Source organism: Pseudopipra pipra, chromosome 3 (genome assembly GCF_036250125.1).
Source record: "Pseudopipra pipra isolate bDixPip1 chromosome 3, bDixPip1.hap1, whole genome shotgun sequence".
In the NCBI taxonomy this organism is placed as follows: domain Eukaryota; kingdom Metazoa; phylum Chordata; class Aves; order Passeriformes; family Pipridae; genus Pseudopipra; species Pseudopipra pipra.
In genome coordinates this window covers 3,217,418-3,241,207 of record NC_087551.1, presented here as the reverse complement: position 1 = coordinate 3,241,207, position 23,790 = coordinate 3,217,418, and the positions used below count along the sequence as shown (strand labels likewise).

Sequence of the window (23,790 nt, the reverse complement as noted above, 5' to 3'; positions counted from 1 at the left end):
CTGAGAGCTGTGTGTGCCCTGGGTGTCGGTGCCCGGGTGTGTGTGGCCATGCGGGCTGGCTCTCCCTCTCTTTTCTTTTCCACACATACACACGCTTCCTGCACGGCCTGGACAGGGAATATGCGATATCTGTATATATTCAAACACCTTTTGTCTGCGCTGTATTTCAGGCTTCTGAATTTCAGAAAGTGGGTCTGGCTCGTGGAAGATACACACCCATGTGGTGTGAGAGAGCGTGTGTGTGTGTGCAGTGCTTTTAGCCTTGGATTCATGTACATAAATAATGCATCCAGCAATAAAACACCGTATTCGTAGTAGCACGAGAGTTTCGCAGTTATTCCAGCCTGTTCGTTCAATTTTAGCACCGAATGGTTCGGCGAGTCGGAAATTTGCCCTCGTGTAGGAACACGGGGACAGTTGCGGTGCTCGCTCTCCCGAGTTCTGCATGCTACAGCTGCTTCTGCCAAACCTCTTCCCCGTAACTGATGAATCCATCCCCTCGCTGCCGTGCTGACAGCCGTGTTGCATGGCTTTAGCTGGGGGGGGGAGCAGGCGGACGTGGAGAGCGGGGTGTAATATTCATGAAGAGGGGGCTCGGCGCGTTCCTCCCCCCCTCTGCGCCCGGTTCCTTTCCCGAGAGCTCTAATGATTCTCCTTTTGTTTCTCAAACTGCAGCCGAACCTCTTGAAGCCATTCTCACTGATGACGAACCTGAACATGGCACATTGGGAGCTCCGGAAGGGGACCACGACCTCCTCACTTGTGGCCAGTGTCAGATGAACTTTCCGTTGGGGGACATTCTTATTTTTATTGAGCACAAACGGAAACAATGCAATGGCAGTCTCTGCCTAGAGAAGGCTGTGGATAAGCCACCTTCACCCTCACCAAGTGAGCTGAAAAAAGCATCCAATCCTGTGGAGGTTGGCATCCAGGTTACGCCAGAGGATGACGATTGTTTATCAACGTCATCTAGAGGAATTTGCCCTAAACAGGAACATATAGCAGGTAAATTAAAGCAAGGAGAAGTGTTTGCGAGTTTTGTTTCCGTTTCAGTTGCAAACGTAGCGTGTTGGCAGTTGTGAACTGCTGTGTCTGTCTGTGTTCTGCTCGCCGTGACGGGCCCGTGGTGTGTTCAGTACCCTCCCTGCCTTGGGTTGGTGGTGAGTGGTATTTCCTAGTGCCTGCGCAGCGGCAGGAGCAACAGGCACGTGCCGTGCCAGCCGGTGTTTCCAGCGGTATTGTTTGAGGCCGCTCTCGTGATTTGCCTGTATTGTAGCCACCGTCTCCCGGTGTCTCTCCTGCCGTAGCGCTGCGGGAGGAGGTTTCAGAGCCCTCCGCGCGACAGAGCGAGGAGCTTTCAAGTCTTTGGCAAAGTCAGGGGTGAAAGAGTTAACCGAGCATCAGCCAGCCTTGGTTCCATATTGGCTGTCAGCGTATGGACTGTAATTAAACACAGCCCCATGGCAAAGTGACACCACCGACCTTGACTTTAAGATGCCATTTTCGACTGGCCAGGCCAGAGTAGAGAGGGCAGTTGCTGAAGCGCACAGACATGCTTATTCGGAAAGTTTAAGGGCATGTTGGAAATTTCAAAAGGTTGGTTTGACAGGAAAGGCTGCTCTCTGCAGCCTGCCTCCTCAGCCAAATGATAAATGCTTCGCTGTGCTCTCTCTTGTCTCTGATGTGGTTTTGACAGATGTATCTTGATTTTGTTTGCGGTTTACACAACCACATGTCAGCCGTACAAATGTCCAAGGCAGAGTTCTGTTTTGTGCAACAAACAATATGAAATGTGATTTTTAAAAAAATAGGGTGAATAATACCATTTCATAGTGCTTTTTTTTTTTTTTTTTTTTTAAAAAGGAGGGTCATTTGCTGTGCAGATATTTTCACAAATGAGGTCAAAAAAATAGAGTGAAAGAAAATCCCAGAGCCCTGGGAGTGTAACAAGGCACGCTCTGCTTTTAAAACCCTGCTAGTAAACAAAAGTACTACCCATTTGCAGCGAGCGTTGCAAATCACTTCAAACCGCGCCAATACTGCTGGTTGAAAAAGGCGAGACCGCAGTGTATCAACACCAACAAATGCCTGAACCAGTTTCAAACTCCCCTCCAGCGGTGTTTGGGATGTGGCACTGCCGGTACCTCTCTTCTGGGAGCCCACAGGACCGCTCGGGGTTGTCGGAGGCGCAGTACATCATCACATGATGTGCTGGAGCTTGTCTTGGGCTTGCTTTGGCCACAGAGTTAAACCATAATAGGGCAGTAGGCGCAGGGAGGTTCAGTGGGATGCTCCCGCAGCCTCCCTGGCTTATCCAAACCGGCCGTCAAATCGTGCTGGAGAGCTGGAGTTTTTAGAGGTTTTGTGGTGGCAGCAGATAAGCGTTGGGGGTGTGTGTGTGTGTCTGTCTGCGCACGTGTCTGTGTGCAAAGCCGTGTGCGTGCACACGCGTACGGCGTGTGGGCGAGTCCGTACTGTTTCTGCAGAGTAATAGGTATTTCTTTGCAACGTGAATATCTGTACGTTTAAGAGGAGACAGAGGCTCTGCTAGTGCTGAGCTACATTTTGAGTGAGACTTAAAAACCCCAGCAATTCCCCATATTGCGCTTCCCAGACGTGGATGTTGAAGGTGGGTTTTTTTCCCAGAGTGGTAGAGGGCAGTGCCCATTTCCATGTGCTGCCTGTGATCTGACGGGAAACGAGCAGAAGCGCAGGGCATGATTAATGAAGCAAGAGCCTGGCGGAAGGGATTTGTAGTCTTCCGAGCTCTGGAGCCATCCTAAATCACCAAATATGGAGGAGCGGCGGTGTGATGTAACGCTGTATTTACGTACGGCGCCGCTCTGCTGAAAAGACAAAACACAGCGTCTGTCAAGCAAGAATTAAAACATACTGTCCTCCCTGTGGTCCCAAATAGGTCCTTGGGCTGGAGGGATGGACACACCGGGGAGTTCTGCGTGAGGGGGACTTCCTCCACTGGGGGTTTCGCGCTGGCGTTTGGTTGGCGCGGGAGACTCAGCGAGCCAAGTCTCGTTTTGCGTGGCGCGGGTGACGCGAAGCGAGAAGGGCTGGGGCTCGTGTGCTGTCAGGGGGCTGTTAATTCCGAAAGGGCCGTGGTTTTAACTGACTGTGAATGGTTTGGTGAGCAGAGGCAGTGGGTGAGGAGAGGTGTGCATTGGCAGGGGCCTGATCCCGCTCGCTCTTACTTGTTGGGATCACCTTTGCTCTGCGGGCGGGCCCAGCTGGGAGCGGCCTCGGTGCTGGGTCTGTGGTGATGGGCAGAGACCAAATTGCAGTTGTCAGGGCTCTCCTGCCCCAGGTTTTTTGTGTGGTGGTGCCCAGCTGTGCTGGTGGACAGGTCCAAGTGTGCAGGTCCTCTGCACCTTCTTGGCTGGGCCAGAACCAAGGGACACTTGGTTGTTCCTGTTGGTTGGAAATGCAGCCTGGCTATGGGAAGGGGAGAAGGTGCATCAGGAGTTATGGGGTCTTGCACTATCCCTACCCTTCGTGTTTTCATCTCCCCTTTCACCTGGATGAGTTCAGATCCCTTGTGTCGTGAAGAAGTGTGATGATAGGTGGAGTGACCCGTTGCCTGTAGCCAGTAGTTTGTGGGGTCTGGCAGTAAAATTACCAATGAGGGCCTTTGAGCCTGAGCTGTGGAGTTCAGGCTTCTGGAAGGCCCCTGCAGTGAACATCAGGCTCTTCCAATTCTCCTATTTTATATCTGATTTCTGTGCAAGAATGCAAAAAGCTAAAGATATGAGTGTGTAATTAAAAAGTACAAAAAAGACACAGGTTGCCTATAGAAAAACACGCAGAAGTTGGGGGAAGTGATTCTTTCTGGTAAGAAACCAGAAGGTATGTATTTTGTAGCACTGTAAAAATGTTCCCGATTAGTTGTGAGGCTGAAAGACGAGTTCCAGGTTAGCCCTGGGTACAGAGGTGGGTGAGCTCTGGGTGTGGTATGTGCTCTGCCGGCAGTTTTGTAGTCGGTAACTTGGGGTGTTACAGTAAAATATCATCTTAAGATAAGTAATGGTTAAGGATCTACAGGCGAGGAAGGAAGGCAGCGAATTATCCAAATGCAGGGAGAAATGATGTCTGTTTTAAGCGTCGCTAGGCTGCTCTTTATCCTCGCCGTTTTCCAGAGGCAGGGATGAGTACAGGAGCTTATATGTGTGTGTGCAACCTGTGCAGGAGCCGTGAGATCCGTATGGGTGCAGGCATGTGTGGGTACCTGGCTCTTCCATGTGGGTGTCTGCCTGCCTGTAGCTCTGCCTTGCTGTAAAAATTTTGAGTGATGCTGATCCAGCGCTGGAGCTGAAACGCCATAAATTTAACTGAAAATTAATAGGATATGTTGTGTGGGTCCAACGAGGCAGCTTTCATCAATATGTATGTCAAAGCCTCACCACCAGATACCGGCAGCCCGTGATTTGCAGTGAGGGCGACGGCGGGGCTTTAGTTATCCGCTCTCGTGTTTTACAATAGGGGGAAATATTAACTGAAGTATCTGGAGATCAGTGAATGTAAAATTGCTGTTCACTTATTGAAAAGGCTGGAGAAATATTTATCGTCCGCCCGTGTCAGGTTTTTAGCGGTTTGTTTGTTGAATGTATAAATCCGAGGGAATTAATGAAAGGTTGGGGTTTGGGTGAAGAAGGAGCTTAAATGTTACTTGGATGCAGTTGGAGGAACACTTTGGAGTGCTGCTGCGTATTCCCCTGTATAATGCCGAGTGTGTATCCGTGGATGCTGTATTTACTGTACAAAGAGGGGAGGAGGAGGAGGGGAGGTCATTTTTTTCTCCTCGAATCCTATATTCTCAAGCTGCTCGTGGCATTCAAATAAAACACGTGGGGAAAATCATGTAAGAAAACCCTCTGTCTGCAGCAACCGGGGGAAGGTGGATATTGTTTGGTACTAAATTTCAGACCGAGTATATTTGATTATTACAGTTCTCAGGAGATAATGTCTTTGAGCAGAAATTTTCTTGGGCTGTTATTAGTAGTTGCCATTATAATTCTGTAGGTTTTAAATGGTGATTCCTTATTTTGTTTTGTTCTGGAGACAAAAAAAAAAAATATTGCTGTCTGCGTGGAATAGTTATCATTGCATCTGGACAATGAGATGAAAGCTTAAAGATAGAGAGGGGGAAAGAATGGGGAATATGGGCATATTTTGGAGTCAGATTCTCTCTGCTTTCCCCATACAAAGAAACAGAGGGCACAGGCTGGGTAAAATATGGCAAGCAGGAAAAATAGTGAGGGTGCTGCCCAAAGGCTCCCGCTCCCGAGATTTGGAGCGCTGCGTACAAGCTGTATTTGTAAATAAGACAGAGAAAGGTTGTGAACCGGCAGCTTGGCTGTTTTGTCAAAGTACAATGTCAGAGAAACTCTTTCTAAGACAAATTGTAAATAGAAGTGTCATGATGATTGCATGATTGAGCTCTAGAAGTGTCTTGCAATTGTTGGCATTGTCAGAAGACTTTTGAAAGCTTAATTAAAGGCGGTGGCCTGTGCGGCTGTGAAATTTACTTCTCGGGGGGGAAAAATGTAAAAAACGTAGGGGATCAAAAAGTTGCTCTAATGCTGCTCGCGTGGGGATGCAGAGAAGAGTCAATAGTTTCCCTGCTTTCCCCATTCCCTTTTATAAATAGCGTTTTTTGAAGAAGCAAACACGTGACACCAATATCATCCTTTGTACGAGGTAAAGATTGTGTTAGTTTTCCTATTCCCTGCTGTTCCAGACAGTTAATGTAAAAATGGCTCTTTATTGGAAACACAAATATGAGTTCACTCGCAGCACAGAAGCAGGGTAGAAAGTTTCCCTCTGCCTTGGCGAGAGCCTTGCAGGGGAGCATCAGAGTGTTGCGGTGCCCTGAATATTTCTGGTTTGGTTTTGGTGTTTTTGGTTTTGTTTTGTTTTTTATTATTTCTGTTTCTTGTAAATCAGATGTTCTGGTTTAGAGGATGAGAAATATATTTTGTGTGTGTGGGACAGTGAACTGTGCAGCTCTCCACGAACAGAAGCATCGCCGCGTCCAGAAAGCTCGTGGTTTAAGAGGCAGCCCGGCATATGCTGAGCTTCACATGGATCTTGGAAGGTGCACGTTGGCATCACGTGCCGAGAGCGTTGAAAATTGCGCGCGTGATAAACGCGAGGCCCTGCGCGGTGAGTCCCAACAGCCAGCGCTGGGCGATGGAAACTGAGGCAGGGAGCAAATTAAACACCTTCTAATTAGCCCGGTGGGAGAAACGAAGTCTTCCCTAAACATTCCCATAATTTGGTAATGCCTCTTTTAAAGAGGAGGAGGCCTATTAGCATCGCCCCGTTTTGTATATGCAGCCCTCGGCCCACGAGCTCTTTCTCATTTCATTCAAATAATAAGGGCGACTCAAGAGGCTTGCGAGGCACCGTCGGGCAACGGGAGCTCGGCCTCCAGTTGTTTGCCTGCACGCATCCTCATTACGGGAATCTTTTTGGACAGAATTCCCTTCAAGCTCCGGTCTGTTTTTATATCCAGTAGGACCAGCTTTGTGCAATAAAAGGCGTTTAGCATCCAGCTTGGACATGGCCTGGCACGTTGCCACTTGTGTGTTTTTGTTTTGTGGTTTTTTGTTTTTTGTTTTTTTTTTTTAGCTAATCGCTGAGGATCTCTCGTTACCTTTCTGCTTGTTGTGATTTTGTTGGGGTCGTGGTGCTGCCACGGGTGTCGTGAGTCCAAGGAGGTTGTGTTTTCCCTCTGGCAGGAGGCTGAACGCAGCTTCCGTCCAGGAGCGCTCGATTTTATGTGTCAGCTACTGGGATATTGGACGAGTTCATAAAATACACCGAGCCCATATATTTTAATACATTAAGACATATATATGTATTTTCATATAGTAGCATGGCCCTAAAATTAACCATTGGTTGCTTGTTTGTGTGTGTGTCCCCCCCCCAGCTAATGAACATATTTTATTTCACTTTGTGCAAAGACTCCTGGTAATGTCGGGCATAGCAGGTTTGGGCCCACAATGGTTGGTATCAGTACATGGATTGCTGTGATTTGTGACACACTTTTAAAAATAACAGGCGCATTAATGGACCCACAAATCCCCCAAGCTGTTGGGGTGATCTGATAGTGAATTCCCATGAAACACAGTTTGCTCTTTAGGGCCCCCATCTTGGGTGCACTTTGCTCCTCCAGACCTGGACCAAACTCTTGCAGGAGCTGGACCAGCGACTGCAAACCCCCATGGATGGGCAGACCAAGTGCTCACAGTATTCAAACCCTCCTGTGTTAATGCCAAACCCGTTTTAAAGCCCATAAACATCCTCCCCATCTTTCTAATCAGGTTTAGTATGCAACGCATCCCGCCCGGGGTTCAGCCAGTTTGTTTTCCAACCTTTATTGGCCAGCTGCACTCGCTGTGCATCTTTAAAATATTTCAGTGAGGTTTTTTTTTTGCTCTTCTTCCACGAGGGCTGGTAGCTTGGTGGCTCATTCTTCATTCGGAGGTGGCATTGCCTGGGGTTGGCAAGGGAAAGGGTTGCGGTGTGGGGTGTGGTGAGGTCAGCCCCGATCCCAGCAGGGAATTTGTGTTCTTCATTTGCCTTTACAATCGGAGCACAGCTACTGTACCTTGGAGCAGCTCTCAGGTGTGAGCTCAGATGGGCGCATGTAAATGTCCTGTCAGATGCAACACAGGAATATTAATGTTTCCTCAGCCCCACGCTATAATAAAGCTGTACACAGCCAGCTTAATATGCAGCCGGGCTGGGGAATTGTATAAAACTTCGATGGCCTGGTGTGAATGACAGCAGTGGAAAAAATATTCAATATGCCACAGTTTGCATTCTTGTTTGCCTTTGATCTAAACCAAAATGAAAACATCCACTTCTTTCCCTCCTGGTTTCACATAGGTGTCCTTCCTCTGCAAAACTGGTTAGTGAGTGAGGAAAGAAAACAAAGTGCGGTGCAGAATTATTTGAGGCACATCAACGCCAGCCCACTGGGGATGTAATTTTTTCAAGTATTAGCAAACATTTATTTTTTATACTTGGGATCGTTTGCTTTGCTTTTCATTCTTTTTTTTTAGCGTCTGGGTCTGGTTGAAACAAAGAAAACAAGAGTCACCACAAACAGGGGCTGGAGGCTCCTTTGCCCCCCCAGCTGCGGGCACAGCCCAGGCTGTACATGCCTATCTCAGAGGTTTCATTTGCATCATCTTGTGTGTTCGAATCTTCAGCTCCATCCAAAGGTGTCTGTTTTTCAGCGTGGCTGTGTTCGAGGATTTTTAATAATGTGCTCATTTAACTGAATCAACAGCTGTCAGGAGCAGTTGTAGTAAATCCACAAAATGCACAAAGAAAAATACATACGTTTCCTGAAACAAAACACTTGAAACAAATTGGCTGCCAAAAAAAAGCTGCTGAATTCTGGGTTTGCAGACAGTGCACCAAAGTGTTTCTTCTCTCCGCTCTCCCCGGAGACCTCTCCCCGCTCGCCTGCTGCAATTCTGCTGGAACTTTTTACCTGAACAGGTTGCTGTTAGAAAAAAAAAAATCCCCAAACCCCCCTGCTTCCCCCCGTTCGATGGGTATGGAGCTGAGATTTTTGTGTTTTGCACTAAACAGCCGAAACACCCAAGAGTGGGGCAAGAGGCAAAACCCAAATAACTGCATTGCTGACAAGGCAGGGAGGCTCGATATCCCTGTGAAACAGCTGTAGGGAGAAGCAGTGCTTCCACTCTGCCCTTCCAGGTAGGCGTTGTCAGGGTGCTGCTGAGGTCTGAAGCAGCTCCAGAGGGTACGGGATCCACACCGGAGCGGATGCTCTGCTGGAGGGAGACCTTTGGGGAGCTTTGGTCAGTCAAAACCAAGGGCTTTCTGCTTCCACCCTCCTGCTGCTTTGCCTGAACGCTGAACAGTTACACCTACAATTTGATCTTAGCTGCAGATAGAAAAACCTCTGCCTAAATAAACAATGGAATTACTGCTGAACAACAAAGGCTCAAAGAAGAGCCCTGCCTTTAGTGGTGTTATTATTGTTGTTGTGGATAATATTATTATTGTTATTATTACTGCTATTACTACAACTAGTACCTTTTTAAAATGACTACACAGTTTCCTCATTCCTTTAGGAAGTAAGGAGTTTAATTTTGCATTCATTGCTTGTTTAGTTGGCTTAGCAGGTAGGGAAGTAAAAAAATGCAAAAATAAAAATGTGTTGTTTTCCCTCCCCTTTCCCCAAAATTCACAGCAATTAATTTGTCACCCGGAATTGCTTCGCTTCAGCATCACAGCTGGGTATTTTTTATTTTTTATTTTTTTTTTTTGGACATTGAATGAATCATCTGGGTTTCGTTGCATTTTAGCTACTGAGTTTATTCTTTGTGGAGTGAGAGAATAGATCAGCAAAACTGTCGTTCTTCAGCTGGGGCATCTCCAGTGCACGGAGCGTTTACTGTGCGAGGGTGGCCGGGGGCTTTTCCCTGTGTTTCTCTCTTATTGATGCTGATTTTCACGTTTAGGAAATAGTTGTTGTGCAAAGGGAAACAGTAGTTGGGGAGCCTTGTTCTCTTTGAGGAGCTAAAACACAGTGGGATGCATTTGGAAAAAGAGATAGAGGCTGTATTATTTTGTAATAAACTATAAACTGTCCTGTGTTAAATTTGTGTTACGTTAGAAAAAATCAATAAGGAAAAATTAAATTCTGATAAAGATACTCTTGGATCTTTGAAAACAACTGCTGTCCTTTTAACTAAAACATTTGAGGAGCTTCAAAGAGTATGTATTTCTTCTGATCTTAGAGCTGTGTGACTGGTAGCAGGGAAAAAAAAATCTTATTCTACATACAAGTGGATTGCTTAACAAGTCAGCACAGACACATACTTGTTTGTACCATAGAGATAAAAATTCCTGTATAAAAATAATTCAGTTGCTGACAGCAGGCATTGTGCTGGGGCTGCCTCTTTTGTGTTGGCCGGGGGTCAGGGACCACGGCTCCCACTTTCTGCCGGGGGGAGGCTGTCACAGTCGCTTGCTGGAGCCTGGAAATAAGTTAATTGCTTTATTTTAAGGAATACTCAGAGCCCAGTGGTGTGTTTTTTACGTCTCGGGAAGCAGCGAAAGAAGCGGGGGGGAAAAATGTCCTAATGGGGGAGATGTCTTGAAGGCAGTTTGGGAGACGTGGCCTTCAACAGCTCGGTGACCCGGCAGTAGTTTCTAAACTTTTGGCTTTAATCTAATCCCAGTTTATGCTGTCACATCCCACCGTGGCCCTCCCTGAACTCTCCTCGTGTGAAGTAACATTGGTGTTGGGGGGAATCTGTGAAAACTGGGGACTCGTGGCCGATCCACATGTTTGCTGTCGTGGCTGTCGCACGGGTCCTTTCTGTCCAATAAATGTTAAAATGTTAAAAAAACAAGGCATTAGCACAGCTCTGGGCATCCTCTCTTTAGCTCTGCAGGGGTGTGCAGGTAGGATAAGCCACGAGGCTGGGGAAGCCTGGTGAGAAATTGTATGGACGTTCATTCATCCTCCAAAGTTGGGGTGCTGAGGAGGCGGTCGCAGCCTTCCCTCCCCAACCTCCTCCCGCCCCTGGGATCGCTGGAAAAGCGGCCTCCCCTCCTCTGCACCCTTTGGAAGGTGCAGGCAGGATCAGGCCCTGCTGGGGGCCGGCTGAGATCAGAGCCAAGTTTGGGAGCGGCCGCTGGCGCTGAGCGGTGCCCCCGCAAACTCCTCGGTGTCGGCGGCCGCGGCTCCGCTCCCTGGGAGCAGAGCGACTTTCTTGGTGGCGCGCTCCGGTGCGGAGAGCTTTTCATCCCTCCTTTTTGAACGCAGCGAGCCCCCAAAATTAATGCTGCTGCACTTTGATGAAAATAATGTTTTTATAATACATTTGCTGTTTACACGGAAGATGTGACTTGAGGGGAAAAAGGCTTTTTTGGAGGGTGGTGGAAATCTTGTTAATCTGCTCTCGGAGAGCGGCACACAATACTGCCTATGAGCAAGTCTGTGCTGCTTTTGATAAATTACCATGTTTAGAGATAGGTTTGGCTCTTAAGGGCTTAGTTTTCTGAACAAAGTCCATAACAATGTTTTCTGCCTCTGTTTGTCTCCAGCCCCTTTGGCTTGACTCGGAGCCCTGTGTTTAGTTGAAGCTCCGTCTGGAAGATATAACAATTTTGCATTAAAAAAATAAGGAAATCACAGGAAGAAAAACCCTTTTGCTTTTTGGATGAATCTTACTGATAATTTGCTAAAGCTCATTTGAATTTTAAGCACTTCTTTAATCTTCAAAGGCTAAATTGCTTTATGAATATGCATGGTGTGGGCAGACTTTAGTTCATTACCTAGTTGTAAATTCTAATGACCATTAGGTCCTTGCAGTAATTGCGAATTGTTTTGCATTTTTGATTGGCCTATTAACATGTGCATTCGGCACACATCAGGCCAGCCTGTCAGGCTGCTGAAGGAGAAAAAAAAGGTGAAAATTGTTTTATAGCACCAAGATTCTTAGATTTTCAATCTTGGAAAATTGATGATGTAAAAAAATTAAAGCGGTGTTTTTTCTTCTCAAGATTGAAAGTTCACCAAGAGATTTGACATATTTAATTTACATGATGACTTTGCACTCCTTCATTAATGCAATTTGCATATGAAGCTGTTGTTAATCACTTTTGATCATGTTTTGTGTATTAGCTGCCTCAGTGGCTCTTCTCCCTCAGATGCTCCAGTAGAAAGCAGCAAAATGATGCATCTTCTTGCCAAGTTTCCTTTAGTGAATTGAGGAATTAGGAGTCTAACCTTGAGTAATTAAATATGTTCTATCAGTTCTCTTTTAATGTTAAGTACACTTGGTTGGAAGTGTAGAAGGAAATTGTTCCCATTTGGGGGAGACATTCCTTTAAAAAATAATTCTACGTGCACAGATAGAGAAGAATTTTTTTCCGTGATCTGGAGATGCCAGGGCAGAAGGGAGAGGTGATGGCAGGGCAGGATATGGTAGTGCCTGGATCCTTCTGTGCGTGACCAGCCTTGAAGACAAACACCCCCCGGGCCTGATCCTGTGCTCTGTGTGTGTGTGTGCAAAGCTGCTGGTGGTGTTGGGGTGGTGGTTCTGCGTTTGGGGGACGCTTGTGCCAGGGAGGGAGCGCCCTGTTCGTAGGAGCAAGTTGTGCTGTGGGTGCTGCTCCTCTTCCAGTCAAGTCTTCCAGTTGCCTCATCGCAAGGAAGGGTCTTTTTCTCCTGCCTGCCCGGGCAAGGCATTAATTGTCCAACTTTCCTTGTGAACTGGGAGGGGAAACTGGGAGCAGCCTGGCTGGAAGCCTGCCCAGCTCTCGTAACCTGCCCGGGCATCCCGTGCCAGGCCAGTGCCAGAGGCCGTCCACCACCCCTCCTGCCTGGATGGGGCTTGGCCTGTGGGTCCCTGTCCTGAGAGCACCGTGACTCCTGGCTGCAGGATTGGGCTCTTGCCTTTGCCTCATCCCTTCAGTTGTCCGTCTTTGGTAATTGATGCTCAGCTTTGGTTTGAGAGTTTATCACTGGGTAAGAAGATGAATCGCAAGGGTGAAACTGATACCCTGATTAAAGGAACAGCTTAATGAAAGAAAATAAACAGAGAGGGAAAATGACCATTCTGGAAGGAACAGAAGTATAATTTTAACCTCGGTGGAGACCTACTGCTGCCCTTCCATGACTTCCACCCATACCACGCTAAAAGCGTGGTTCAGTTCAAAGTTGTTAATATTCAGCTGGGAAACAGTATCCAGAACACAAATAAATTATTAAGTGCATGAACTTTTTCGGCAGTAAGATGAACTGATGGGGTCCATCTGTGAGATCCAGGGGCTTTTTATTTGTGTGTGTCGAACGATTCTGCCCTCTCCGACTTCATAGCCTTTGGTCCCTGGCCAAGTGCATGCATAATTGATTCCACACGCGCTATCATTTTCTTGATGTAATTGCTTTAGTAAGATATGATGAAATCTAATGGATAATTTACTGTATGAAAACGACAAAAAAGTAAATGTTCGTGTTTTGCGCCGGGTGCGGAGAGGAGAGGGCCCAGGTGACCAGCACGGGGGAGGGAAAACCCACGTGTCCCATCTCCCACGAGCAAAAATGGAGGTGGATGGCTGGAGAAGTTCAGAGCAAACTCTCTGTGATTAGCTGGAGTTTTACAACGCAGGTGAAAGCGAAACACTGGTGTTTGGAAACTTTATTTTTTTCTTGAGCGGTGACTTACTTGCTTTTTTCTAATTGCCAGAATGTGAACTCAGAAAAAAGTTTTCTGCAGGAGGCAAGGGGGAGTATTTTTAGAAATCAGTGTGTCCTGGACTTGCTGCCCTGTGCTGCAGAAGGTCCTGACATTGGTGCCTTGCTTGGCAAAAAGGTCTTCTATTCTGGCTGCTTAAATAATGCACCAAATTAAATTCAAGGCATTGGTTGGGCCGGATGTATTTTTAGAGAGTTCAGAAGTGTATAAATACCAAATCCACATATAATTCCATCCACATCCAAAGGAAAATATTCCACTTCAAAATTTGACATCACATTGGTCTTTAAGAAATGATTTGTTAATCTCATTTCCTTTCCCCCCTTGCTTCCCAGTCCTGGAATATTGTGTATTCCTTTCCGTAATTTTTTTAAAATAGCCGTTTGAGGTAACATAGACACAAAAACATTTTCTCATTCACTTCCCCCCCCCCCATGATGTTTTCAATGTACTAAAAGAGGAAAAAATATCCAAGGCAAACCCACATAACTGTAGCAAAACTGTTTCTGAGCAAGTCATAATAATGAACAACACATGATCTGAAATGTGATCAGCAAACATACACTTATGCCAAGGAATTTTTGCCATTCACATACCAAGGTTCTGTAAATCAGTAAACCGCGGCAGAGGAGCCCCCGGCAGGGCGAGGGGAGGAGCAGGAGCAGGAGCAGGAGCAGGATGGGCTGCCCAGCAGAACTGTCTTGTTCACAGAGCAGGGAAGGGGAACAAGTTTTCTCTCTTCCACCTTCCTCTTCTCCCTCTCGGTCCGTGCAACAAACTGTACAACCTCTAAAAGAGAGAAAGTGCAGCCTGAGCTTTCCTCAAAAGCAGAAGCAGACAAATAAGTAGCAAAGAAATGAAATTTCATCGCAGTGTGTTTTATGGGATTTTTTTTTTCTCCTTCCCCCACCTCCCCATCTTACACAGAACCAAAATGTAAATTACTTTCTGGTCCTAATTGGATTTAATTATTTCTTTAGGAGAGGATGGGTGGGAGGGGGTGGGAATGGCACACAGCTGTCCTAACAAAACAAAGGAGCCAGAAAAACCTCACTTTCCCCCATGTTGGCTAATAAACAGTGCAGAGGATCTTAGTGCTGGCAAGCAAATGGAGCGCTGTGTGGACCTGGGGAAGGGGTAAGAGCTGCCGGGAGCATTAAGAAAAGGCCAGGCTGGCCGTTAATAAGTGCCCTTAAGTGGTGATTTGTGGTTTCCTATTAATTTCTGTAACTGCCCTGTTTTTTAGAGCACCCTTCCCTTAACCTAAATCGTGTTGCCCAGACGCTTTGGCCTTGCTGTGAGACCCAACCTCAACACTGGGCTGTGAATCTCGCCTGGGAAGCACCAACCTTCCTGTGGCACTGATGGGAGGGGGGACAGGGCGTGGATTTGGGTCCCCTGCACTTGGTGGGGTGTTCCCTGTGGGAGGGGGCTGGCTGTGCCCCCTGGCTGGGGTACCTGGGTGACAGCAGTGGGGTCCAGGTGAGCTGATGCTACCTCGTAGGCTGATGGCACGTTGCGCCCGCGGATCTCCAAGCGCTTTACAAGCTTTAATGAATGTGACCACTAACGTGATTTATAGTGCGATTCATTATTGGTATTGGAGGGACTGTATTCTTATTTTGTCATTTACTGTTAAAATTAATACACTCCATGCTGGCTATAAAAGTGTATTTGCATTTAATTGCAAGTCAGAATGAATTAGTGGATATGATTTAAACCCGAACTCACTCCTTAAGAAGAAATCTTCAGTGGGGAAGGAAAAATCACGCTCGGTGCTGGATTTCTTTGGTGGACACAGGGATGGAGTCAGGAGTCGGGGAGAGGAGGGGGCAGGCAGGGGCTCGGCTCCTTTTTTTTTTTTTTTTTTTTTTTTAATTCTTGAGGTTGCTTTCAGCAAAAAATGCCTTTGCCAGGAGGGGCTTAGGCAAAGTGGTCAAGCACATCTGCTCCTGGGAAGGTAGGGAAGAAAAGAGGTTACTAGTAATAGGGCAGCAGCACAAAGGGAAAATTGTACACTGGAAGCATTAGTCTCCTCGGCGGTGGTGTGGCCAGACTGGTTTAGCAGACAGGATGATAGATTGCTTTGTCAAGGGTCCCAGGGTGTGCCCTGAACTTGAAGCACTTTGTTTATCTTGAATAGAAAGGGAAAAGCACAGACATAATCGATGTCTAGTTTTTTAGGAGGGAGGAAGAGGTAGAGGAGGGAGAGGGGGGTGGTGGCGGGGGAGGCCCTGGCTGTGGCTCTCCATTAACAGATGAACTTGGCTGAAGTCCAGAGTTTGATGAGAGAGTGTCACAGCCCCAGAGCCGGCCAGCCTTTTCAATAATTTTCTTTTTTTTTTTTAATACCTGCTGACTGTACATCAAATGCTCCCAGGTCTTTTGGCTAAGGGCAAGAAGAGGGAGAGAGGGGGGAAAAAAGACACAGCTCCATTTTTTCCCTCTGAACCAGTTGAGACCAGTCCCTTGGCCACGCACGCAGGTTCTATCATCTTTCCTGGCTCGCTGTTGGGGAAAAAAGAGTTGTCGCCGTGCCAGTAACCTGAGGGCCCAGGACAAAAAAAAAAAAGGGGGTTGGTGTTCTGAGAGGCAAACTAAACTGGAGAGTGTGAGAGCAGGAGGGGCGTGCGTGTGTCTGGGAGATTTCAGAGATAGAGGAGTTAAACTGGGGGGTGAAAAGCATCTGTAAGGCAATGCCTGCCTGGCTGGGGAGGGCAAACCCCAGGGACAGACTGTGAAGGACAGCACCTTTACGTGGTGGCTCCCACCCATTTAAATGACCTTATTGGAAACCACATCAAATTGATCCCCTAGTGCAGACCCGTGCTTGGTGTGAAGGTGGCTGTGCTTCCAACCTTTGCACGACTGTCACAGAACATTGCTGGGCTGTGCATGACATCGAGGTGCTTTCTTGTAAAGCTGCTGTGAGGATGAAGGCAAAATCTGAGATCTTTCCTGGGTTACCCTTTCTCTTACTTAAAGTTCCTTGCTTTGCAAGAGGTGGATGTAGTAGGGAGGTAGTAAATGAGGCTGCAGGGATGCTGCCTGGGAGGTCACTGGATCTGATCTTTCCAAGGGAACCTGGCTGGGAGTGTAGGTGGCCCCAGCGTGCCCATGACTCGGCAACACAGTCTGAATTCACAGTGTTTTAGGGGTTTTTTGTTGTTGTTGTTGTTGTTTCTGATTATGCTGTTTCTGACAGTTGTTCAGCTACTTACCAGTCTTGGCAGGAGGCTGAGCCTGTAACATCCTGACATTTTTGCTTTTTAACAGGCCGGTCTCATCGTGCTGGAACAAACAGCAGCTTAACTGCGTTTCACTGTAGCTGATTTGAATAATGTGTACTCTGGTCAAACAAGAGACTCCTCAAAGGAGGATCTCGATGCCTTGTTTCCCATCACGCTGACGGGCGGTGGATTTCAAAATGCACGGAAAGGGCATAGCTGGGAAAACACAGGCTCCCCCCGCTGCAAAGGGCAGCATTTGCAGAGGTGTTGAGGGTAGGCCGGAACAGGTGGGGTCAGCTGCCTGTCCTGTGTCCCTTCAGTGCATTCCCAGCATCATGCCTTGCTGGGAATGATGAGGTTTGCTTGGCACTTGAGGCTCTGTCTCACATGACTGTCCCTCCTGGAAAGGGAGCAAGCTTAGGAATGGCCTCTGGTGAAAGCTTTGCCTGGCCACCTCGCTCCACGTGGGGCATCCAGGTCTGTGGGTCCTCGCTTTTGAGGAGGCTGGAAATGTCACATGCCACGGTTTGAAAATCCCAGCCTTGTCTCCTCTCCTTCTCCTTTGCATCCTTAGCTAGAAGCTGGTGATTTGCAGCGCACTGAGCTCTGCTCTGTGGGAGGAAAGTACAAAGGCTGGGAAGAGGCTGTGGGATACAGCTCCATGAGGGCCGGGTGCCAGGGCTCTGGGTCTGGAAATCTCCCTCCTGAAGCTGATTCTCTTCCCTTACTCTCCACGTTGCGTGTCAAACTGTAACTGGTTTGATTGCCAGTGACTTGGCACCCCGGAATTTCTTTCCCAGATGTTTGCCTACGCGGCTCCCGTGTGTAATGCCTGCACAGGACTCCCTCTTATCTGCTGATCGAGGTGTTTACAGTATCCATTACTGAGGACCTGAGTGCCTTGGAGATGTTAATGAATACACCCTGTACACCCTGGCAGTCCTGGGGTGAGATAGGCAACCCCTGTTGGACAGCAGGGCACAGGTGGGGTGACCCACCCCAGGTAGGGCAGGAGAGCTGCGGCAGAGCGGGGACAAGAGCCCGGTGCCATCCCAGCCACGCTGCCCTTCTTCCCTGCTGGTGGCTGGGCAAAACTGGGAAGATAAGCAAAGGTGTGGTTGCATCTCCAAACTGACCTGCTCTTTACCAAGACCTTTCTTTGGTAAGGAGTCCCCCTCGCTTTCTTTGGCCGCCTCGCCCCGTGGAGGTGCAGACTCTTGGTCTGGGGGCGCACGTGAGACGCCACGTCCCCGCGGGGAGATTCATCTGTGCATGTTTGGGGTGAGGAGGGGCAGCGGGCTTTGCAGGGGCTCCCTGCATTTGGGGTAAACGGTGCTGGGAACAAAGGTAGGTTGTACTTCCAGGAGACAAGGCGGTGACCCTGGGGTCAAGTACCTGTGTCTGGAGAGCCCGCGATAAATATTGTACAGTGGGAACAATGGGGCTGTAACGGAGCTGCGAGCGGAGAGGCTCCGGCCGAACAGCCGGCTTGGCTGAGAGGCTGCCGGGGCAGCCGGGTAGTATTTCTACTTCAAACTGATTGAAACGTCGACTAAAAATCAATGTGGTTGACTAGTGATAATTTACAGTTTTCCCGGTGCTAAGTAGCCGCTCGGAAGGATGCGCTCGCCGCGCCGGGATGAGCCGAGCGGTCCGGGCGCGGCGCTGAATCAGATGCATTATAGGTCAGCTCTTTATTTGTTTCATCACGACTTTTACACAGTTGTCGTGTAATTTATGGCTGCTTTCACGTTGTCAAACATTTTCATTGCGGCTTCTTCTTAACACGCTCCTGACACAAACACGGCCGCTTTAAAGACACTGTATTGTTTCATAATCTGAGAGGAGGACTGTAAAACATCAAATTACACTATCTTCAGGCTAATCTAAATGCACTACAGATTGAAATCAGAGCTCATTTGTCCCTGATGCAAATTATTAAGTTCTAATTATAAATATCCATTTAATTACCCCATACATTTTTATTCTGCAGACCTTCTCAGCAATTCTGTCTGAGATACTGTAGATGTATAGGAGAAAATCTGCAGTAATTAATGTGCATTTCCTAAATAATAAAGAACAAACATGAGCCACTTTGTTCATGGATGACATATCCGCACACACATTTTTAGCTATCCATGTCACAGCGTCAGACGCTGAATGCTAATTCAAAAATAAATGGAAAAGACAAAAATTAAAAGTTTAGGGGTTTATTTCCCTCCTCCCCCTGCCTGTTGTGGAAATTGCTGGGTCTTTCAGCGCCTTGTGCCCTCCTGTGAGAGGGATGGAGGTGGCTCCAGGGAGCAGAACATCATGTCCCTGGCTTCTGTCTCGTGGAGATGCTGCTCCTGAAGCCCCCTTGTCCTGGAAGCCCCACAGAGCCAGATGCATCTTGCAGTAAAAAACAATGAGGGAGCAGCTTTTTGCCATGCCAGCCTCCCCAACTTTTTGGTTTTGTGCCCAACAGCAACTGAGCAGGTTACAAAAGCTCCTCTTGGGCGCAGCAGTAGGAGATGCTTGAAGTCCTCTGCCTGCTTCTGTGCTCATGCAAAACCTGAGGGCAGGGACAGGTGTAGAGGAAAGTGTCTGCTGGGCAGATCCTGCTCCAAGTTACCCTGGGGGTAAATCCCAAGTGGTTCCCCTGCAGCCAGGAGAGTCACTTGGTAGGCACAGCGGTGTAAATAAACCCCGTTAGGGTTATTTATGTTCAGATTAACGGAGAGCCTCATCTACCAGCCACTGAAGTCCAGGAAAAACTTGGGAGAAGGTGGCAGGCGTCGAGTTGAGCTAGGATACCAGTGATGCCTGTCAAAAATCACCAGAGGAGTGTGTGTGTGTGTGTAGCCATGTACATATATGGGGTAAAAGTCTGACTTCACGGCAGTTAATGTGAGCATTGCCACAGGCTTCACTGCACTCCCTCTTTATGCTCATATTTGCATCTGCTTTCTGGGTGATAGAGGAGGCTTTCTGGAAGGGATGCTTGTGTGCTATCAGTAATTATAAACAGAAATTAGCTTTGAATTTTCTCAGACATATATTCCACTAAAGCTCCGTTCATTTAATCAGTTAAGAAGATGAGGGGCTGCAGCAGTGTCCTTAATTCCCGAGTAACTTTGTCCTTATTTATTATAATCGTTTTATCTCAAACTTTGTCCTAGAGTCACAGGGCACTAGGAAGAAAATCATAAAACTGTTGGTAGGAGCTTAAGGACCTTTATATAAAGAAACCAAACAAAACCCAAGCCTGATTTCCGAAATAGAAGAATAATTACCTTGGCTTTTCTAGCGGCAATATATTTTTTGGAAAGATCAGCCTCTCTTTTGGTTTTTTTTTTCCCCTGAATCACAATTACTGTACTGCTTTGAAACAAGGTTTTTATTGTGATTCCTCTGTGAAACGTGGTTTTTTATTGTGATTCCTCTGCAGCACAGTCGCTGTACAGATAACACTGCTTGAGATTTTGCATCCTGTCATATCTTTTATGCAGGAACTTAAACTGCAGCCTAACCTGGCAGTGGAATGGTGAGCAAGCCACGCCACAGGCTTGTGAGTGCTGTAATTCCCACACGATCTGCTTTCACCTGAGCAGCTGAGTGTGTCTCTCTGCTCATGTTGTTATTGTCTGGAGTAAAAAGTAAACTATGTATACCACCATCCACTAGTAGCTTTCCACAGCTTAGTAGTATTTGTCAATTATTATTATTATTATTATTATACCCTCCTAGTGCATCGGTCGTTATATTGCTGATGTCTGGGGGGGTGCTCCGGCTGGGACAGGCTGGGCTCGCTAATGGGGTCACTGGTGTCAGGGTGTGATGTATGGATTATGTTTACTGTGGCATGTTTTGTTTGTGAGCCAGGCTGTGGGAGTGGGGCAGATGACAGATGAAGATACTCCACTGTTTCACACTTGTCCCTGTGGTCCCAGGTCTCCAACACAATCAAGAGCTTCTTGTGATGGAGGGGTATTTACATGCCTGTAGTGGGCTTAAAGCTTTAGGTCTGTGACTGAGCTTGGAGGTGTGATAGTCCAGTGCTTTGGTATTTTTGGTTAAAGCTCTTATGTGACCTGGATAAACACTTGGACTTTGCTGTGAAAACCAATTGCAAATGAACCACCCAGTGAAATAATTTGCCTGGCTGAAAAGTTGGTTCTGATTTTCATCCTTGAGCTTCCAAGTGTCAGCTGGGTAGTCTTCATCACCAAAGCACAAACAGCCAAATAGAATCATAGACTCATAGAGTGGTTTGGGTTGGAAGGGACCTTAAAACTCTGGTTCCAATCCCCTGCCTTTGGCAGGATTATCTTCCACTAGACCAGGTTGCTCAAAGCCCCATCCAGCCTGGCCTTGAACACTTCCAGGGGTGGTGTATGCGTGTGTGCTGTCAGGGACCTCAGTGATGAATGTCTTCAGAGGCACCCTTACCCTCCAAGATTCAAGTAAAGCATTAATTCTCTTAAAAATCAAGTTTACTGTGCCTTTACCAGGTGTAAAGTGCCTTTACACCTGGAGCAGGTGGGCTGCAGAGGTGGGAGTCAGGGCATGGCAAGGATGACCTTTCCCCTTGGGGTGTCTGGCTTGTCACCGCGACAGACATATCCTTGAAGCTTCTCACTGGTGTCTCCCGTAGGTCTCACTTTCCCTTTTTTCCCCTTCCATGCATCCGCCTAAATGGACAACTGTGGTCTGTGCGCGGGTTCTTCTTACTTATTTTATCTCCTGAAAGGGTCCAACAAGCTTTTACCCACCGAGTCTATAGAGAAAACGGCCAGGCAATTTTTGTTTCAATTTAGGCGTCTCTCCGGAGCGCTAGTTCCAGAGACTGATCAATAGGTTTTATTGTAGACCTCACTGTCTCTAAAAGCACCGTGACCTTATCCCGTCTAAAAATAGCATTTGCTCTTGCTGCCTGCAGAACCTTGACCTGTGACAACCCATTTGGAGCATAACTGACACGTGCAGTCAGCTGTGCATCCAAGACCCTTGCACGCCCCAGGAGAAAGCTCCCCCTGCTCCTTGTAGCCCTTGTTGGGAAGAAGGAGAGAGGGAGGCATGGTGGGGGTGGATGAGGTGCCCTGCCTCCCTCAGGAATCCCAAAGTGGATGAGGGCTGGTCTTTTCCAGGTCCTGAGCAAGCGTTGCTCCAGCGAGCACCTCTGAGCATCCATCCCCTTCTTTTGGGAAGAGCTTTGCATGCAAACCCAAATCCACGGTCACACCAGCACCTTGTGCCACATCCCTTCTGTGAGACATGGCTTTGGTGTTTCTGCTGGGAGATTTGCTAAGCCCTGGCAGCTTTGGGAAGCGCTGCTCTGGAAAACATGGTCTCCTTTGCTTCTGAACTGCTCTTAAGATTGGACAAAAGAAGGTCACCTAAGTTAAACCAGTGCCTGGTCAGTGGGTGTGTTTTACTCCTTAAGGTAGTTCCCAAGGACAGGGTGAGGTGGGAGAGCTCAGCATGGATTTTGGTGACCTACTGATGCACCACCGTGGCTTGAAGTGGCCGCCAGATACTTACTGCCTACGCAACATCTGGCATAGAAGAGCCCTCTTGCACACGTGCATCCTCCACCAGAAAGGGCTTCTTTGGTGTTTTCCGTGCAAATGAAGAGATGTGGGAGAAGCAGAGCCTGTGGACCCTGCCACCCCTCCCTCCTCAGTGTGGCCTGGCTGCCTGGCAAGGGTTAACCCGCCTCCCCGGTGAGCAGGGTCTGGTGCTGTGCCCCTGGGAGATGAAAAGGGAAGCAGCTATGATTGCAGAGCTGTAAAAGGTGGCATTTTGTTCTCCCCGCTAACAAAAGCCAGGACTATTGTAGCCTCCGAGCTTGAAAGAGAGGTCACTGGTGGTATTAGTGCAGCTAATCACGGGAGAGGCCGGGTGGGCTCGGGTGCACTGCGAGTCTGCTGCTGGCGGGGCTGAGACCGGGCACCCCGGGCTGTTCCCAGGCACAGGTTCCTCTTTGGTTACACAAAATGTCCGCTCCCTCTCCCCTAATGCGCAGGCTATTATTAGCCGGTGTCACTCGGTTATCTGAGAGTGGCGCTTTTAGCTGCCATCTAAGTGCTTGACACTTGGGTTTACGGCAGATTAAATTAAGTTTTAGGCTGGTTTGGCTTTTGCTGGGTGTAGACAAAAGGAGCAGCTGCCGTGGAAATGTAATCTGGCACCGGAGAACGTGGAGAGCACTGGCTGGTCTTGCCCTGCGGCTTGGGCTTGGAGGGTCTCGACATGCAGCCGATCCTTTGGGTAGCAGGTACCTAAAGCACCATCCCTTGGAGCGTGAGCACCTGCATCCCCAGCTCAGTGGGGGGGCCATGTCCCTACCAACCAAAGTGTGTTGAGATGGAGAGCATTTGGATGTGACCAGCTGGCAAGCGCAGGCACCAAACTGGTGCTTATCTTCGTGTCTGTCCAAACGCTCTAGTGCAGAGCCCGTGATAAATATTATTTACTTATTGATGAGTCTGTTGGTGCAATCCATTCTTTTTGCTGCTGGGCATGTTTTTGTCTTACTCATGTTTGGCTAAAAAGCAGCAGGCCTGCAAGATGGTTCTCCCCAAGTTTATTCTGCCCTAAAAGCAGACCAGGTCAAGGCTAGGCCCAGAATTTTGGCAGAGATGCAACTGACTTAATTGCCAAATGTCACTGCCGGTGAGCGGCACGAGGGATGGTCATCCCAAGTGGAGATGGGGGGCAAAGGAGTTCAAAAACAAGGTCGGTGTTGGAGACAGAGTTCTTCTGAGCCAGCTATGGGTGGAAAAATCTGGTTGAAGACCTTTCCCTGAGGTCTTCAACTGCTGCTTGAAGGTCATTCTTAGACATCGGATCTAATATCACCTCTGTCTTTAAAGTTAGATTGATAGGGATCAAAGCCACCTCGCAAGATCAAGACACAGCTGGCCCTGCTCCAAAGCTGCTTCCTCAATAACCTTCCTCGAGAAGAGAAGGGCAGGAGTCAGCAAGGTTGTTTGTGTCAAGAGATTATTTTTCTCTTCACCAGGATGACACTGTTCCGGGGCAGCTGGTGCTTTGCCCTCCTGAAATGAGGCATTGTCCCCAAAACCTGAGGCAGTGGGATTTGTGGGGCAGGGGGGCAAGGTTGGCCCAAAGATGGGGGGAGCAGCCACTCCACACGTGTTGAGTCAGCCTGGGTGGAACTAGCAGATGTTACAAAAGGTGACGTCTGGGTCTCTTGAATTTATTGGTGTCTTTTCTTATGGCTCTGGGGTCAATGACTGGCATAAGAAATGCCATTTTTCCTGCATAACCTGGCACCGACTGGTGTGCAG

The 23,790-nt window shown here is 47.9% G+C and overlaps 1 protein-coding gene across 8 annotated transcripts in view; it reads left to right on the top strand.

Annotated features, from left to right (window-relative positions):
- BCL11A (BCL11 transcription factor A) overlaps positions 1-23,790 on the top strand; it is a 72,923-nt gene that overhangs the window by 5,569 nt on the left and 43,564 nt on the right. For all 8 annotated transcript variants that reach the window (XM_064647451.1, XM_064647449.1, XM_064647448.1 and 5 more), the window contains exon 2: positions 676-1,005. In XM_064647451.1, the coding sequence (XP_064503521.1) occupies positions 676-1,005 (330 nt within the window). The remainder of the gene's footprint in view (positions 1-675; positions 1,006-23,790) is intronic.